The following is an 18,393-nucleotide window of genomic DNA, read 5'->3' on the forward strand; positions in this document are numbered from 1 at the left end:
GTCGGCTTGTCCCCCCACCCCCTCCTGCTCTTGGAGGGGTGACCTGAGGGCAGGTCTGGGAGCAGGGAGTGAAATGTGCTCACTGCCCTGGAGCCCCAGCCTGGACACCCCGCTGCCTGGCAGCAGGGGCGGGGCGAGAACAGCAGGGTGGAGAGCCCGCCGTCCAGACAGCAGTGACCGAGCTCTCCTTTCCCTGCCCGCCTCCTGCATCCGTCTGTCATCCCTCCACTGAGCTCTCAGCTAGGGCGTCCGGCCGGCCTCTCTCAAGCCCCGACCCCATCCAACAGCGCGGAGAGTGAGAGGGCCCCTCCCTGTCAGCTCCCACAGCCCTGCTGTAACAAGCCCGCACGCTGACGGGGGGGACTGGCGTGGTCCGTTAGCTGTGGCCGCGCCACGCTCCCGCCCAGGAACACACCTTCTCCTGGAAGTTGAAGACAGTCTCCGCCAGGCGCTGCACGTATGGGTCGAGCTTGTAGGACTCCCACACCAGTGCGATGCCCTCAGCGACCAGGGCCTGCACCTCCTTCTTGAGGCCGGCCACCAGCAGCGAGATGGTGCTGCGCTCCTCCACCTTCTCGCAGGTGCGCTCGTAGGTGCGCACGCTCTCGATCAGGGAGATGGCGAAGGGGTACAGCTGGTTGGCCTGGTGGGCCTTGTTCACAATGGCCAGCGGCACCCGGAAGCCCAGCCACTTGAGGTTCCGCACCTCCTTGGAGAGGGTGATGATCTCAGGGAGGAAGTTGACCTTGAGCTTGAGGACGTTCCCGGAGCGGCCCCGGACCCGCGCGCTCTCGATGGTGAAGATGCGACCCGAGACGCCCAGGTTCCGCTGCTGCACCTTGCGGGCCCAGTCGTCAAAGATCTCCTGCGTGTTGAGCTTCATGCGGAAACTGTCGCCGTCCTGCTTCAGCTTCTGCCCCTCCACGTGGTTCTCCCAGCCCTTGCCCAGGACGTCCTCCACGCGCTTCATGTAGGCGGTCAGCTGCCTGTCGATCTGCTTCGCCCAGATGATGGAGCCCGACACCGGCGGCAGGTCGCGCACGTGGCTCATCTTGCAGGCCTGGCTCTGCGGGTACTGCACTTTGAACTTGTCGTGAAGGGACTCGATGTCGTCTTTCACGCGCTGGATCAGCTGGGTCTGGTACTCGCGGATGGCTCCGCGGATGTGGGGCCGGACAAACAGCGCGTTAAACCTGGAGAAGATCCTGAACATTTCGTTGGCATTCTTGGCGGTGCCGAGCTGATCGCGGAGGCGAGCTGTGATGCGGGTCTCCACCCTGTCGATCCGCTCGTCGTATCTCTTCATCGCAGCCTCCCACGCCTCGGTGCCCTCTTTGGAAACATCCAGGCCGTCCACCTCCTTGACATTCTCGTAGGCGAGGTTCACCTCCTCGATAGCGTTTGCGTCGGCAGCATCGAAGAGAACCTCGGCTACTTTCATGTCCTGGGGCTCCGGCACCTCCCCTTGATTCTGCTGTGCGACCGCCGTGACCTGAGGGGAAGGGAAGGGTTCGTGACAGTAGGTTACCGGTGAAGACTGGTATTTTGCTGCACACCTGACCCTTTACAACCACAGCTCAACAAAGCCAGTAAATCACGACGGAGTGCATTCCACTCTGCACTATGCAGATCTGACAACGGAGTTTCTCTGCTTACGAAGCAAAATTAACACGTGTTGAAACCTGGGCTTTGCTATTTCCCTTTGCAATGTTTAGTCGGCAGTTCAACTGCCCATGAAAGTGCAGTAATTCACAGGAGTGCTACGTACAAACTCAGGGTCCAACGTAGTTTCCCTTTTTGATTTTTAAAACCTTAATTTGTAACCTACGGATAAGTACACAACCGAGGGACAGCTGGAGGAACACCAGAGTCCGCCACTCAGTTCTCCACCCACGTGCTTTGGGAGCGAGCAGAGAGCCCCAGACTGCCCTGCACGGCTCACAGCCACTCCCACAGGACCAGAGCGCTAGGCGGGGTCTTGACCTGGGTCCATGATGTCTCGGATGAAACCTAGACAGTCTGTGAATTTGGGAAAAATAAAAGCCTTATTTTTATCATCCCCTGTATAAAATTTATCACGTCCTACAATTACGAATGCGACAGTCACAGCGGTTGGCAGCTGTCCGACTCTGTCACCGGTCTGCACCACCCATCACATTGCAGCTGTCCTACCCCGAAGTCTCACTCACGCTCGTCTCTGCTTTAGAGTTATGGTACTAGGCCTGTGGCTAGATCTTGTTATCTTGTGTTCATGGAGGAACATATAAATTACTGAGTCATAACTTCTGTAAATGTAAGCATTTTAAGCATTTAAGACATTCTGAGGTCTCCTGGTAATGGCGACATGACGACAAACACTGGACAGAACTGTTCAAACCTGTTTCAGGACAGTGGAAAAGAACTGCAGGCGGCCAGCAACCTGGCCAGCGTTTCCCCCCACGGTGCCGCCACACCGGCAAGGACAGTGGGCTCAGGGTGTCGGCACGAGGGGCTCCCACCGAGAGGGGCTCCCACCCTAAGCCCAGGCAGGAAAACCTGGAGCTCTGCTGCTGGGAGAACAGCACCACATTTAAAGGAAGATTCCGGGAACGGGAGTCTGAGAAGGGCTGCGCTGGGAAATTACACCCACACCGGAGACTCCAATGAGCCCTACTAGACTGAAAATCTGGCCTGACCAGTGGTGGTGCAGTGGATAGAGCATCAACCTGGGAGCTGAGGGCTCAGGTTTGAACCCCGAAGACACTGGCTCAGCTGTCGCCCCCGGTCAAGGCACATATGAGAAACAATCAATAAATAACTAAGGTGCCACAACTATGAGCTGATGCTTCTCATTTCCCTGTCTTAAAAAAAAAGAAAAAAGAAAAAGAAGGAAAGAATATATAACACTCTTTAAATAAATGATGCACGAGAGGAGGTGCCTGGCAAAGGGGCTCAGAAGCCCTAGGTAGATGGAATAATCAAGTGCAACAAGTTGACTTCCCCACCCCCTCAAATCAATGGAAAAAGAAAGGAAAAAACCCTAAGCTAGAGGACTTGGCACTAGTCCCCAAATGCTCCTGAGCACAACACAGGTGAACGTTCATGCCAGCACGCACTACACACACACTGGTACCACACCGAGTGAACGGGTGCTGAGGGTTCATTACTGAGGATTGGGGTGCCTCCCAGGCACAAGGCACCCCAATCAGTGTGTGAAGCTTCCTAGACAGCACAACTTCTAGACTGGGATTCCCCTAATGTTTTATTACAAAGATTTTCCAACTACAGGAGGATTGAAAGAATTATGGCCTGAACAACTCCACCCCTACCTAGGGTTTTAGTTAACACTCAGTCAATCAACATTTGCTGTATATCAGCTTTATCATACCCATTTACCAACCCCGCTACCTAGAAATTTCAATGCACCTTGCATTTCTGGGCTGGGATTCGTAAGAGAAGAGAAGCACTGGTGAGGAGAAGAGAAAGTTGAGATGAGAAGAGAAAAAAGTGCACGTATGAAGAAAAGGAATCATTTGGTTACTTTAATAAACCTCAGGCATGTGGAATATTGTCCACCACATTTTGCAGATGCGGAATCTGGAGAAAAATTAAAGAATGTGTCCAAGTCACAAAGCTATGTAGTTCGATGGTGAGTTATGGTTTAGAGTCCTGCCGGCCTGGCCCTGACGTCCATGCAGCTTGAGAGTGAGAACGAATGGATGGAAACTGTTCAAGACCTGGACTGAAAGTATGCGACACAGAACACTGAAGATAACGGCAGCAACTTGAAAACTGATTCGGAAGTACTAACAAGAACAAGTGTTAACAGTGCAAAACGGAAACTAGTTCATTCTAAAAAGAAAGGGGGCTCACTAACAGACCGCGCGTGAGGATCCCCCAAGTGGGAGCACACCTGGGGCCGCAGGACCCTGACGATGACGGCTCTCAGCTGCTCGTGCTGGCGCCGGAACTTCCGCATCTGGTCCAGGCGCGCCTGCAGCTTCCGGTGCGCGGGGTTGATGCGCCACACCATCTTCAGGTTCTCTTCCCTCTTCCTCTTGACAATGTCCCTCAGCAGCACCTGCAGCTTCTCATACTCATCATCCCAAGTCTGAAACACTTCAAAGCACGCGACCATGACCTAGGGTGTAATTTCAGAAGGGACGCCTGTTATTTTAAAGCTCGGTTTCATCTCAGGGCCCCCGAGATTGGTATTTGACAGATGGAAACGTACTTTTTCAAATTCCTCATAAGCAACATGCATTAGCTTTCTGGTGCCTAGTACTTTGAGTAACTGAGAACTCAAGTCTCTTGAAATGGCCTCCACCAAGCGTAGCGCCCTCTGAATGGGGTACTTTGTGTTCCGGATCTTTCTCAGATGGGTGAAGATGGCCACCAGAGCCTGCCTGATCTTGTCCAGCTCAGTGGCAGACAGCAAATCATTCAGAGGGAAATCTTTCATCAGAGGGTTGTAGTCGTTCACGGTCTCCAGCGCCTGTTTCAGACCTGGATTCAGACAGACAGACAGTGGTTTTCATATAAAGTAATACAACTCTCACATAACGGTGTGTGTCAATGTTGCCTCAATTAAACAGTAATACAACTACAGGATATTCCGTCCAGGCTTAATACTAGGTAAGGGGCCCAAAATGAGTCCTCATGACAGAACATTTTGATGTTGCTAAAGATTTAGTGACACAGAAATTGTTTAATATCTGAAAGAAAAAAAAAAGCTATGTCACTAATGGGATGAGCCTGGTGTCGCCTCCCTTTTGCTTGTTAAAGAGATTCCGTCAACTCACACACTAACGGCTGTGGGGGACACTCTCACATTTCATCTTTTTGCTTTTTATATTATCTGAATGTTCTAATAACAATTAAGTTTAGAGAAATTAGAATGATATCATGTCTAAAAACACTAATATTACAATTTTATACCCATGGCTCAAGTTAGATGTGTTATTGACATGACAGAAGAACCTGGGTCAGAATCAATTTTTTTACTTCCTCTGGCATGAGGTGTTTTTTTTTAAAGTGTTAGAAAGAAATCTAGGCCCTGGCCGGTTGGCTCAGTGGTAGAGTGTCGGCCTGGCATGCAGAAGTCCCGGGTTCGATTCCCGGCCAGGGCACACAGGAGAAGCGCCCATCTGCTTCTCCACCCCTCCCCCTCTCCTTCCTCTCTGTCTCTCTCTTCTCCTCCTGCAGCCAAGGCTCCATTGGAGCAAAGATGGCCCAGGCGCTGGGGATGGCTCCTTGGCCTCGGCCCCAGGTGCTAGAGTGGCTCTGCCTGACTCTCTCCCCCCGTTTCCAGCTTCAGAAAAAAAAAAATACAAAAAGGCTTCAGAGGTATTACAAAACCCTTCAAGGTAGCTCTGGCTGGGTGGTTCACCGATTAGGGCGTCATCCTGGCACACTAAGGTTATGGGTTCAATCCCCGGTCGGGGCACACAGGAAAAGCATCCAATGAGTGCACAGCTAAACGAAACACCAAGTGGAACGAGATGTCTACAGCCATACCACCCTGAACGTGCCTGATCTCGTCTGATCTTGGAAGCTAAGCAGGGTCGGGCCTGGTTAGTACTTGGATGGGAGACCAAGTGGAACGAGCTGATGCTTCTCTCTCTCCCCCTGCCCCCACCTCAGATCAATGGAAAAAGTTTTTTAAATTCCATGTTTACTTTTCAGCATTAGTAAATGCTCAGGCGACGTGTTGTGTGGCCAGTGAGATGATTTCTACCCGATTCCCCTCTAACACTGGAAACGCGGGAGCGCGCCCTTTGGCGGGAGGGCAAGAGCACGGCCACGGCTGCAGCCCCGATGCTGGCCCTCCCAGGCCCCGGTGGGCACAGTCGCACGGGAACGTGGCTGTGCCCGGCCCTTGCCAGGCCCGCTGCCTACTGCGTGCTCACACTGCTGCCCACGCAGAACATAGTGCCCTGCGCCCACGTTCAGAACAGGGAGGGAGCAGTCAGAGGGCGGAGCAGGTAAAAGGGGAAGATAGAGTACTGAGCGGCGGCCTGTCCACAGCCCGGTGGGCAAGTAACTTCTGCTTCGTGTCAATCGGCCTCCTGCCTGGACTGTCTAGAGCAGGGTTCACACTCTTTTTACACCCGGGCCGGTGAAAACGGGAGGATTATCTCGGAGATCGTTAAGACAGGTGCACCCTGAGCATAAGCAAATTTGCCTAAGCTCGTGGGGGTCTATAATCTCCACACATCGGTGGCTCACTCTCCTGCGGGCTGGGATGAAACTCTGGCAGACAGGCGACAGTCCCCAGGCCCGAGGCTGGAAACCACTGGCCTAAAGCACGCCTGACTCCACAGTGAAACCACAGCCTGCTGAGGGAAGCACGTGGCTGTCCACACTCACACGTTCTCAAAACCCTGGGAGGGACGGGAGGCTACGTGGCAACGTCCCCTTCATTGCCCAGGCCCAGGGGACAGGGGCGACAGGCTGGGACCCCCGTGGCCATCCACACTCACATGTTCTCAAAACCCTGGGACAGGAGGCTATGTGGCAACGTCCCCTTCACTGCCCAGGACCAGGGGACAGCCGGAAGCAGCCAGGAAGGCGCCTCACCCGTGTCGGTGTCGAAGCTGACGGTGGCGTGGAAGCGCTTGCCGTGCTTCAGAATGTCCAGCGTCAGCAGGACCTCGGGGCTCTCGCGCTTCTCCTGGATGCGGTACAGCGCTCGCTCCAGGTTCAGCCAGAAGCTGATCTCCTGCAGGGCGGTGCCTGAGGCGGGGTCGCGGTCAAGCTTGGTCACCTGTAAACGTAGTCACGTGGGAGAATATTCATTGTTCAACAGGAGACGGGAGGGAGATAAATGGTGACTGACAGAGACCTGACTTGCGGGATGAACACACAACACGGTGTAGAGATGTGTTGTAGAACCAGGCACCTGAAACCTGTATAATTTTGTAAACCAGTGTTACCCCAACAGATTCAACTAACTAAATAAATAAAGGTAGGCAAGTATTGTTAAGTAAACACATGCATTAGCATTTAATTTTCATATTTCCAGTAGATTTCCTGCCTATCAGTGGTCAGTGGTTTAACCTGAGCGCAGAGGTCAGAGAGAGGTGAGATGAACGCTCCCGGGGCGAGGACACAGACTCGCACGTCCCTGGGCTAGCCGCCCCTGCTGGGCGGTCCCGGGACCAGAGGCAGGAATGGCCCCCAGTCCCTGCAGGATCCACCTCACTGACAAAGTCTCAGGCCAGTTTTCTCACCGATTTGAGGAGAAGCACTCACACACACTTTCAAGCTGTGCTCTTACTTTCTGAATTTCCCGGATCCAGCGGTTGACTCCAGACTGTAGCTGATTGAGAAAAGTCGGGTCTTCGACCTTGTCTCCAAAGTCGGTAACTTTCGGCTTTTCTCCACGTTCATAGCACTGCTTTGCAACATTGGTGATAATTGGATGGATTGGCAGGCTGATCTCCGGGATTTCAATGTTTTGCTGCAGGTGAAGGAGTCCCATTTCAAGCTCTGCTATCTTTTTTTCAACAGAAGGAGCCATCTTATCACCATCCCTGTGAAGACAGAAAGTATCTCAAAAGTTAGTGCACTAACACACTGGCCAGGTAGCTTGGTGGGTTTAGTGCACTAACACACTGGCCGGACAGCTCGGTGGGTTAGGGCACCTTCCTGATACATAAAGGTTGTTGGTTTGATCCCCCGCCAGGGCACACACAGGAACATACTGATATCTGCCTCTCTCCCTTCCTCTCGCTCTAAAAACCAATAAATAAAATTTAAAACAACAACAAAAGTCCTTAGTGCACTATTGGTTTCCAACACCATGCTCTTGTTTCAGGTCTGTACAATATTAATGACATACATCTTATTAACGCAATGGATTTATATCCTCTATGTTGTTAGCTTTACCCTCTTGAGTCCTGAATGTTAGGTCATCTCCCAGTGTCTTGTGAACATTCAGGAAATCTGATTTAAACAAACAAACAAACAAGAAGGTTTTTACCTGTCTGCCTTGCCGGACTCCCGGATGTAGGACTTGAAAAAAGGTGCCACAGCATTGCTAATGAAAGAGTGCAAGGTCTCATACGGTGAGTCCTCGCTGAGCGTCAGGACGCGGAGCTGGGCGGACACGGGCTTGTCTGCGTCAATCACTGGGGCGCGCTTAATAAACGCCAAGCTACGAGAAAGCAGAGGAAACTAGAACAGAAAGTCTCCTTCCTAAAGGATCGATAACTGTAGTCTTCCCTGTGTTGCAAATTAAATTTCATTGGAACGTTTCAATTTAAAAATCCTATTCAAAAATCCTTAATAGAATAAACTGTTTTCCTAACAGTGAAACACAGTGCTTATCTTTCTTTATTCATTTACATAAGCACTAATCAAATCGAGATTATGGTTGTAGCATGGGACCGTGAAACCAGGCAAAGGTCATCTGTCTCATAAGCGGGCTACATGATAACCTTGGCCTCATTAAAACTAACCTCCCTAGCAACTGCAAGTTAAAAGCCATATATACTTACATTTGGTCTTATACTAATTTGTATCATTCACATATGTCACTAAGTCACATTATCAACTTGAATAAACAAAGTTAGCTGCAGGTTAGGGTAAAAATGGGCATTCCAGGCCCCCACACTCTCCCAGTTGTATCCTGCTGTGCACCCCTTTCCCCACCCCAAGTCACTATTAACTAGATGTCCCCTTCTCCAAATGTGTTATGTGCCTTTGTGCCTTTGCTAAAAAATCTATATTCAGCTGCTGAAAACTCCAAATAAGCCTCAAACCCCAATTCCTGCATTATTTCTTCCACAGGGACCTTCCCTAATCAGAAGCAATCTCACTAACCTTCGTGTTTCACGGTAGTCCCCACCTCTGAGAGTCTGTCAAGTGTTACAGTCAGGTGTGTGATCCCGTCTTCCCCCCAAAAGACCTCAAGCTTCTTGGGAACAGGGTCTAGGCTTTATTTCTTTGCATACCTATTGCCATATCTTATGTACAGCAGATGCTCAAAGCTGGTTGAATTAATACCTTTAAGAAAATCACTATTTGACTTTTCTAGTTCCCAGGCCAGTACTTTATACGTGACACTTAATATATTCTAAAGTCAAGAAGCTTCCTGATGGGACACATGGAGAAAGAACAAAGTTGCAACAGAATTCCTGCCAAAAACGTACAACCAGAATCTAATCATGGACCAGCATCAGACAAACCCAGCGGAGGGCTGACCCTATGACCACCAGTCTGTCTGTACTTATGTCGCTGACATGAGAGACACAAAAAAGGATGACACAGACAGACAGACACAGAACAAGCTCTGGACCATGGGAGAATGACTGTAGGAGACACGCCAACATGGATGGTGCCTGCAGAACAGTACTCCAGCATGGCATACCCTGACCTTGATCACTGTACTGAGGCTAAGAATAAAAACGCCCTCGTTCTTAGGAGCTACCTTGAAGTTTTTTCTTTTTCTTTTTTTCTTTTTTTTCTGAAGCTAGAAATGGGGAGAGACAGTCAGACAGACTCCCGCATGCGCCCGACCGGGATCCACCCGGCACGCCCACCAGGGGGCGACGCTCTGCCCACCAGGGGGCGATGCTCTGCCCCTCTGGGGCGTCGCTCTGCCGCGACCAGAGCCACTCTAGCGCCTGGGGCAGAGGCCAAGGAGCCATCCCCAGCGCCCGAGCCATCTTTGCTCCAATGGAGCCTCGGCTGCAGGAGGGGAAGAGAGAGACAGAGAGGAAGGAGAGGGGGAGGGGTGGAGAAGCAGATGGGCGCTTCTCCTGTGTGCCCTGGCCGGGAATCGAACCCGGGACTTCTGCACGCCAGGCCGACGCTCTACCGCTGAGCCAACCGGCCAGGGCTACCTTGAAGTTTTTAGGGAGAAAGAGGCAGACTATCTATAACCAACTCTCAAGTGGTGCAGGAGAAAAGTGAGAATGCAAACGTGGTAAATGTTAACTGACACCCGGGAGTTCTACGTTACTATTCATGAAACTTTTCTGTAAGCTTGAAATTATTCAAAGTTTTTAAAAGCCAATCCAGAATCAACCGTACCATATACATATCTGAATCTGGACAGGTCTACTGGAGTACACATTGGCATCAGCTCTCTGGACAGTGGAAAATCTGGTAACAGGCACTCAAAACGATGCATTGCATCTCGCCCTCTAACACTTTTAGAGATTTATCCTACAAAGAGTCACACCTGTATCTAAGAATGTTCCCTAGTTATTTATAGTAATGAAAATTCAGATATAATCTGAGAGTGGTATTAGATATGGTAAGTACATTAAGTCAAACCTAAAATGGGGCCATGACATGGAGATTAAAGTAAAAATACTGTGGAATTTATATTATTTTGAAAATCCTCTTAATGTGAATTCATGAAATCAAATATACTAAATTTATAGAGCAGAAATCTTTTGAGTACTTCTTTAATGTCTTCATCTGTGTCAATGAAGACATTTAATTTTCTCAAGTTCAGAACTGAGATTGAGGTGCATTCATACGACTCACCTGTTGGACTTGACTCCATAATGAATGTCTATGTTGATGTTATAGGAGATGAACTCCTTTTCTTCTTCTCCTTCATCACCAACATCCTCTGCAAACACAGTAAGTAGCATATCACAGTCCTGTCAACATTTCTAATTCTGAATTGGTTCTACCTATATTTCCCTTCCTACCCATTTTTTCTGACTCCTGACCTGGTCACATTTTTGCTGGTGATCTTGGACAAGGGGGTTAACTTCTCTACAGCTCCATTTCTGTGCTTTGTAAACTGGGCGGCCCTGGCACGCCTGGGTTGTGGGCGGTATTAACCGAGTTGTCACAGAGCTGGGTGGTACGTCCTACGGCCAGTGCTCCCAGCCTGTCCCCCGAGCTGTCACAGAGCTGGGTACGTCCTAAGGCCATTGCTCCCGGCCTGTCCCCCGAGCTGTCACAGAGCTGGGTACGTCCTAAGGCCATTGCTCCCAGCCTGTCCCCTGAGCTGTCACAGAGCTGGGTGGTACAGCCAGTGCTCCCGGCCTGTCCCCCGAGCTGTCACAGAGCTGGGTACGTCCTAAGGCCATTGCTCCCAGCTTGTCCCCCAAGCTGTCACAGAGGCTGGGTGGTACAGCCATTGCTCCCAGCCTGTCCCCTGAGCTGTGCAGAGCTGGGTAGGTCCTAAGGCCATTGCTCCCAGCCTGTCCCCCAAGCTGTCACAGAGGCTGGGTGGTACAGCCATTGCTCCCGGCCTGTCCCCCGAGCTGTCACAGAGGCTGGGTGGTACAGCCATTGCTCCCGGCCTGTCCCCTGAGCTGTCACAGAGCTGGGTGATACAGCCGGTGCTCCCGGCCTGTCCCCTGAGCTGTCATAGAGCTGGGTGGTACAGCCATTGCTCCCGGCCTGTCCCCTGAGCTGTCACAGAGCTGGGTGATACAGCCGGTGCTCCCGGCCTGTCCCCTGAGCTGTCACAGAGCTGGGTGATACAGCCGGTGCTCCCGGCCTGTCCCCTGAGCTGTCACAGAGCTGGGTGATACAGCCGGTGCTCCCGGCCTGTCCCCTGAGCTGTCACAGAGCTGGGTGATACAGCCGGTGCTCCCGGCCTGTCCCCTGAGCTGTCACAGAGCTGGGTGATACAGCCGGTGCTCCCGGCCTGTCCCCTGAGCTGTCACAGAGCTGGGTGATACAGCCGGTGCTCCCGGCCTGTCCCCTGAGCTGTCACAGAGGCTGGGTGGTACAGCCGGTGCTCCCGGCCTGTCCCCTGAGCTGTCACAGAGCTGGGTGATACAGCCGGTGCTCCCGGCCTGTCCCCTGAGCTGTCACAGAGGCTGGGTGGTACAGCCGGTGCTCCCGGACTGTCCCCTGAGCTGTCACAGAGCTGGGTATGTCCTAAGGCCATTGCTCCCAGCCTGTCCCCCGAGCTGTCACAGAGCTGAGTGGTACAGCCAGTGCTCCCAGCCTGTCCCCCGAGCTGTCACAGAGGCTGGGTGGTATAGCCATTGCTCCCAGTCTGTCCCCTGAGCTGTCACAGAGCTGGGTGGTACGTCCTAAGGCCATTGCTCCCAGCCTGTCCCCCGAGCTGTCACAGAGCTGGGTGGTACAGCCATTGCTCCCGGCCTGTCCCCCGAGCTGTCACAGAGCTGGGTGATACAGCCGGTGCTCCCGGCCTGTCCCCTGAGCTGTCACAGAGCTGGGTGGTACAGCCATTGCTCCTGGCCTGTCCCCTGAGCTGTCACAGAGCTGGGTGGTACAGCCAGTTCTCCCGGCCTGTCCCCTGAGCTGTCACAGAGCTGGGTGGTATGGCCAATGCTCCCAGCCCTCCCCCGAGCTGCGCAGAGCTGGGTGGTGCATCCTATCCTATGGCCAGTCTTGTCCCCATGCTCCAGACACAGAAGTCACCTCCACCCACCACCCCATGTATTCTGCTCACTTGCTATGTGACAGGCACTTTACTTTAGGTACATCACACCTGACCCCTCATGACAGTCCTACGGGGCTGGCATGACTATCCCCATCCTTGTCTCCCAGGTGAGGAATGGAAGCAAATTTCCCTCAGACACAGAGACACAGGGCTAGAAAGGCACAGTAAAAATTCAGAAGTCTGTGATTCCAAGCCCAGGGTTGTCACCTCGACAGAGGCGGTCCCTCCGTCACCAAGAACACTGTTTAAGAAGCACCCTAGGTCACCGAGCCTTCCCCTCTGCTCCTACAGCACCTTACAGATCCTGCCTGGGGTCAGCTTCCGAATGTGGCTTCCTCCCCACCTGTGAGCTCTTGACGGGCGGGAATCTTGCTGGATGCCACACAGTGAACACCACGCCCAGGAGCCATTTAAAAGCTTACTGAATTTAATAGTAAGATAGCTCAAGTTACATGTGAACAAAATTTCTAAATAGTTAAAAATCAAAATTGAAAAATGAAAATAAAAGATGTATAAGAATGGGAAATAACCCAAACCTCTATATCTTGCACTAACGCACTAGGGGCCTAAATGCCCTTGTCCAATTATCTGTGCAATGACAAATTACCCAGACTACCTCTGTTAGAAAAAGGAATTATCAGTTAACATGATATATACATGGTTCGACTTCACTTTAAAACCATGATGTAACAGCAAAGGTGGTAGACTTAGCTATGTGCTCTTGGGAAGGTCATTTTCTTCCTCTGGCCTTCAAGTTCATGAGGTGTGAGCCCTGGCTGGTTGGCTCAGCGGTAGAGCGTCGGCCTGGCGTGCGGGGGACCTTGGTTCAATTCCCAGCCAGGGCACATAGGAGAAGCGCCCATTTGCTTCTCCACCCCCCCCTCCTTCCTCTCTGTCTCTCTCTTCCCCTCCCGCAGCCAAGGCTCCATTGGAGCAAAGATGGCCCGGGCGCTAGGGATGGCTCCTTGGCCTCTGCCCCAGGCGCTAGAGTGGCTCTGGTCGCGGCAGAGCGACGCCCCGGAGGGGCAGAGCATCGCCCCCTGGTGGGCAGAGCGTCGCCCCTGGTGGGCGTGCCGGGTGGATCCCGGTCGGGCGCATGCGGGAGTCTGTCTGACTGTCTCTCCCCGTTTCCAGCTTCAGAAAAATACAAAAAAAAAAAAGAAGAAAAAAAAAAAGTTCATGAGGTGTGAAATGGGCAGCAGAGGACAGAGTGGGTATTAGATCAAGTGGTCTAGACAGTTCCTTTCTTGCTTTTTCTTTTCTTTCCCAAGTGAGATGAGGGGGGAGATAGATGGACTCCCGCATGTGTCCTGACCAAGATCTACCCAGCAACTCCTATCTGGGGCCAATGCTCTGCCCATCTGGGGCCATGCTCACAACCAAGCTATTTCTAGTGCCTGAGGCAGAGGCTCCATGCAGCCATCCTCAGTGCCCAGGGTCAATGTGCTTGAACCAATCAAGCCATGGCTGCAAGAGGGAAAGAGAGGGGATGAGAGAGGGAGAGAGGGGACAAGCGAGAGAAAAGGGGAGAGGGAAAGGGGTGGAGAAGCATATGGTCACTTCTCCTGGGTGCCCTGACTGGGAATCGAACCCAGGACATCCACACACTGTGCCGATGCTCTACCATTGAGTCCATACAGTTTCTTTAAGTGCTAAAAACTAGAAAATCTGAGGGTACAGGGCCTGAGCAAATTCTACCTGCTTCATTAGTTTTAAGATGAGACAAAATCCACATCTAAAGTGTATAAAATATTACCATATCAATAAGGCAATAACTTTTTCAAAATATTGTTTCTGGAATAATTTTAGGAAGGGGAGAGAAGGGGGGGCTAGGTACTTACAAACTGGTTTTTTAAAATGACTAAAAAAAAACAAAACAAAAAATCAACTAAACAAATCAGTTCAGTTTTCTTAACTACTGAAATGTGGATATACCACAAGGTAATATAAATCATACTGTCTGAAACCAACCCCACGCGTGACCGCAACCTGCACCATGCAAGCAACTGGACAAAGAGTGTAGGCAACAGCCCGACTAAGACAGCTGTCGGGGTGGTGGGATTACGGAATCTATTCTCCTTTAATTTCCCAAACTTTCCATTATATTGCTCTATAATTTATATAAAATACACGACTAAAACAACTTTTAACCAACAGATAGAAAATAAAAGTAATATTCTAGAATCACCAAAGGAAATTACTGACTTAAAACCTGGAATGTAACTTTGAATCATTTCTTCCTCCCGGCTGAAGATTCATCACCTATACAAGTAAAATGACACTGACTGGAGGCAGCACTAAGGGCACTGCCTGCACTTCCTAACGCAGACTGGGCTAAGGGGCGGGGCAGCGGCCGGGTCAGGCGATGAGTCACTGCCCTGCTGGCGGCTGGCCCCACACCGGACACTGCAGTGCAGTGGAGCCTGGCTGGGGCCCAGGGACCTGATGACACAATCCCCAGACAACGACATGCGAATGGGTCCTCTCCAACTGCTCTGTAAAGTCCTACCTTCTCCTGATAGCAATAACTAATGGAAGTTATTAATCACTCACAGAATACATTTTGGATTCATTTTTAAAAATTCCTATGTGCGCCACCAGAGATTAAATGAAGTCTGAGTATGTCTGACTTCCCAGAGTTAATCTGCAACATTGTTTTATAAACTGCCATCAAATAATTTAACCTTTTTGCCTCTCTGAAAATGATTTCATCTTCCAAATAACAATAATTGGACGTTCTGTTTCTGCAGAAACATCAAAAATTGTTCAGAGGAGAAAAAGACACTTGATAGTTAATTCTTAATAACAAAAAGGCTATTAATCCTGCTATATTTAGAAGCTTATACACAAACACAAACTGTGTTTTATCAGGTAATGTCTTTCAGTAAAATTTGAGTGTTTCCTAATGGTGCTGACCAGCATCAGTCGATACACAAAGATGGCCCCTGCACTGCCTGCTAACCCAGTCACAGAACCCAAGTACCAGGATAGGAAGTGCTGGGCCACCCGTGACAGCAACCTGTGGGCATGACTTTGGCTAATCTCTGAGAGTCTACCAAATTTCTAGAGCTGTTCAAAGTGTCATTTAGCACTAATCTGTGTATGTTCCTGTTGAAAGAAGGACTGGTTTATTTCAAACCACAAGTGATTTGTGTCATTATACTGTGAAAATCAGGTAAGTATTATGGCTCATTTAATGAAACAGAAAACAGTGCTCATTCAGTGACCTTAATTAAGACTCAAACTACCTGTCTCGGGCAGACTGGTGATGTTCCCACAGAGTCGGTGAATGAGCAGTTGGAAAAGGGATGCAGCGAGCTGGTGAAGGGCCAGGTGCGGCCGCCCCGTGGGCATCCCTCCCGCATGCTTGCCTCCTAACCTTCTCCAGCCACAGGGCAAGTCTCTTCCTCATCTGGGAGTGAAGCCAGTCCTGACTTTTCTCTGGACCGCCCACACTACCAAATTACTTGTTACAAGTTTCTGGTTCTCTGTCTTTCATCTTCTTCTCCTTTAAAATAAAAACAAGCCACCATGGACAGATAGCTCAGTGGTTAGAGCACTGTCCCGCTACACAAAGGTTGCAGGTTTGATCCCTGGTCAGGGCACACACAGGAACAGACTGAAGTTTCTGTCTCTCTTTCTTTCCCTTCCTCTCTCTCTAAAAATCAATAAATTTTTTAAAAAGTTAAAAACAAAACAATAGAAAAAAACCCATGCCACCATCCCATGATTCTGGCCAATTACTATCATATATGTCCTTCACTTTTTCCCGCAGGTGGTGACTTTAGTTTTCCCTTTCTGGTCTCTGGTGCTTTCTCCTGTCACCTCAATGTCCACCCTTTTTGCCACAACCACTCTGGGCTCTGGGACAATGTTACCGACTGGTAAGAAAGTCAGTTTTCTCTTCCACCCGAACACTTCCATTTACAATATTTTTAGGAATATGAAGGGAGAGTTAAACCTCACATAATACTTGTACATAATGTAAAGCTGGGGTTCATTTGATATTTCCAGAAAAAAAATAAGGAGTTGAAAAACCAGTAACCTACAATGCCTAAGGGACTCAAGATTTAATATTTTTTAAGGCTAATACTAATTCAAAAGAAATTATTGATATGAAATAAATGAAAACAAACATTCCTATTTTAATAAATACCAAAAAATTGAATTCTCCTTAAAATATCTTATTCCTGCCTGACCAGGCGGTGGTGCAGTGGATAGAGCGTCAGACTGGGATGCGGAGGACCCAGGTTCAAGACCCCGAGGTCGCCAGCTTGAGCACCAGCTCATCTGGTTTGAACAAAGCTCACCAGCTTGGACCCAAGGTCGCTGGCTCAAGCAAGGGGTTACTCGGTCTGCTGAAGGCCCGCGGTCAAGGCACCTATGAGAAGGCAATCAATGAACAACTAAGGTGTCGCAACGAAAAACTGATGATTGATGCTTCTCATCTCTCTCTGTTCCTGTCTATTTATCCCTCTCTCTGTCTCTGTAAATAAATAAATAAAATATAAAAATTAAAAAAAACAAAAAACCCCCCAAAACATCTTATTTCTAACTGGGTCTGAAAATCTGGGTTTCAATTTCCTCCTTCAGGGCAGAGGAGGTGGGACTAGCTCTCTGCTGCTGTGAGCCAGATGGTCTATGATGCTGATGAACCATTTCTATCCATCTTTATTTTTAAAAAGAAGTGAGGATAATGTTTTATTTTCTGTACATAAATCTCATTCACTATGCTACACTGCACACTCAGACTTGTCTTGCTGCAGACTGATATGTCCTATAAAGGGTGTAGGGCAGCACAGGACCAGGACAGTAAGAGCCCAGGTTGCTGGACTCCTGACCGACATGCCAAGACAGCAAGCGGCCATAGAGTATTCTCCCTGTTAGGCCCTGGCCGGTTGGCTCAGCGGTAGAGCGTCGGCCTAGCGTGCAGAGGACCTGGATTCGATTCCCGGCCAGGGCACACAGGAGAAGCGCCCATTTGCTTCTCCACCCCTCCGCCGCACCTTCCTCTCTGTCTCTCTCTTCCCCTTCCACAGCCAAGGCTCCATTGGAGCAAAGATGGCCCGGGCGCTGGGGATTGCTCCTTGGCCTCTGCCCCAGGCACTAGAGTGGCTCTGATCGCAACATGGCAACGCCCAGGATGGGCAGAGCATCGCCCCCTGGTGGGCAGAGCGTCGCCCCATGGTGGGCGTGCCGGGTGGATCCCGGTCGGGCGCATGCGGGAGTCTGTCTGACTGTCTCTCCCTGTTTCCAGCTTCAGAAAAATGCAAAAAAAAAAAAAGAAAAGAAAATTCTCCCTGTTAACTTATTAACTATTTTATTAACCATTTTGGTGGCTAAGCAAAGACCAAACACTAACACGTTTTAGTCATCAATCTACTGTATTTCTTCATCTTTTTGGGAAATTTGTCCTCAGACAAACAATTTTTTAAAATACACACACACACTCCCCACACTACTTTCCAGACCATCATAGCCCTAAGAAGCTGAGTGCTGTAAAAGGCACCTGCCCGCTTTCAGATTCCAATCACGAGCCACCTCTGTCTGAGGAAGAGGTGAGATCCCCTCAACCAGGTACCTCAGGGAAGACTGGAATTCTAAGCACAGAATTGCTGCGGACAAAATGCAGCCACAATCTTCAGGCTTAAACTTCTAAATTCAAGTTTTAGACCTGAGTACGAAAACAAAAATAAAACCTACAGCACAGCACCGGATCTCAACCTAGTCACTAAGGAGCTGGAGTCCACACACAGGCCCCCTCTGCAAACTGGAGCACCCGTCACCTGTTCTGTCTACACCACCCAACCTCTAACGTGAAAGCACAACCAAAATGCCCCTGAGGAAAAGTGCTACAAAACATCAATACGGTAAAACCCCTGTTCAGTAACGAGTCCCCATCTGTTCACAATTTGAGAAGAACACTATGTTCAGAAAAGAAAAGGAAAACAGTATTCCACACACCAGGGATTACAGAAAGATTCTTTTTAAAATAAGGAGCTGCTACAGTTTAACTTTCCCTT

The 18,393-nt window shown here is 50.1% G+C and overlaps 1 protein-coding gene across 1 annotated transcript in view; it reads right to left on the reverse strand.

The window, feature by feature from the left end:
• The window catches only part of DYNC1H1 (dynein cytoplasmic 1 heavy chain 1), a 67,660-nt gene that overhangs the window by 45,394 nt on the left and 3,873 nt on the right, over positions 1-18,393 (reverse strand). Inside the window, exons 2-8 of the mRNA XM_066341913.1 lie at positions 10,480-10,567; positions 7,964-8,137; positions 7,259-7,514; positions 6,559-6,745; positions 4,214-4,485; positions 3,893-4,120; positions 416-1,492 (exon numbers count right to left, since the gene is read on the reverse strand). Coding sequence (XP_066198010.1) covers positions 416-1,492; positions 3,893-4,120; positions 4,214-4,485; positions 6,559-6,745; positions 7,259-7,514; positions 7,964-8,137; positions 10,480-10,567 — 2,282 coding nt within the window. The remainder of the gene's footprint in view (positions 1-415; positions 1,493-3,892; positions 4,121-4,213; positions 4,486-6,558; positions 6,746-7,258; positions 7,515-7,963; positions 8,138-10,479; positions 10,568-18,393) is intronic.

Source organism: Saccopteryx leptura, chromosome 6 (assembly GCF_036850995.1).
Source record: "Saccopteryx leptura isolate mSacLep1 chromosome 6, mSacLep1_pri_phased_curated, whole genome shotgun sequence".
NCBI lineage: Eukaryota > Metazoa > Chordata > Mammalia > Chiroptera > Emballonuridae > Saccopteryx > Saccopteryx leptura.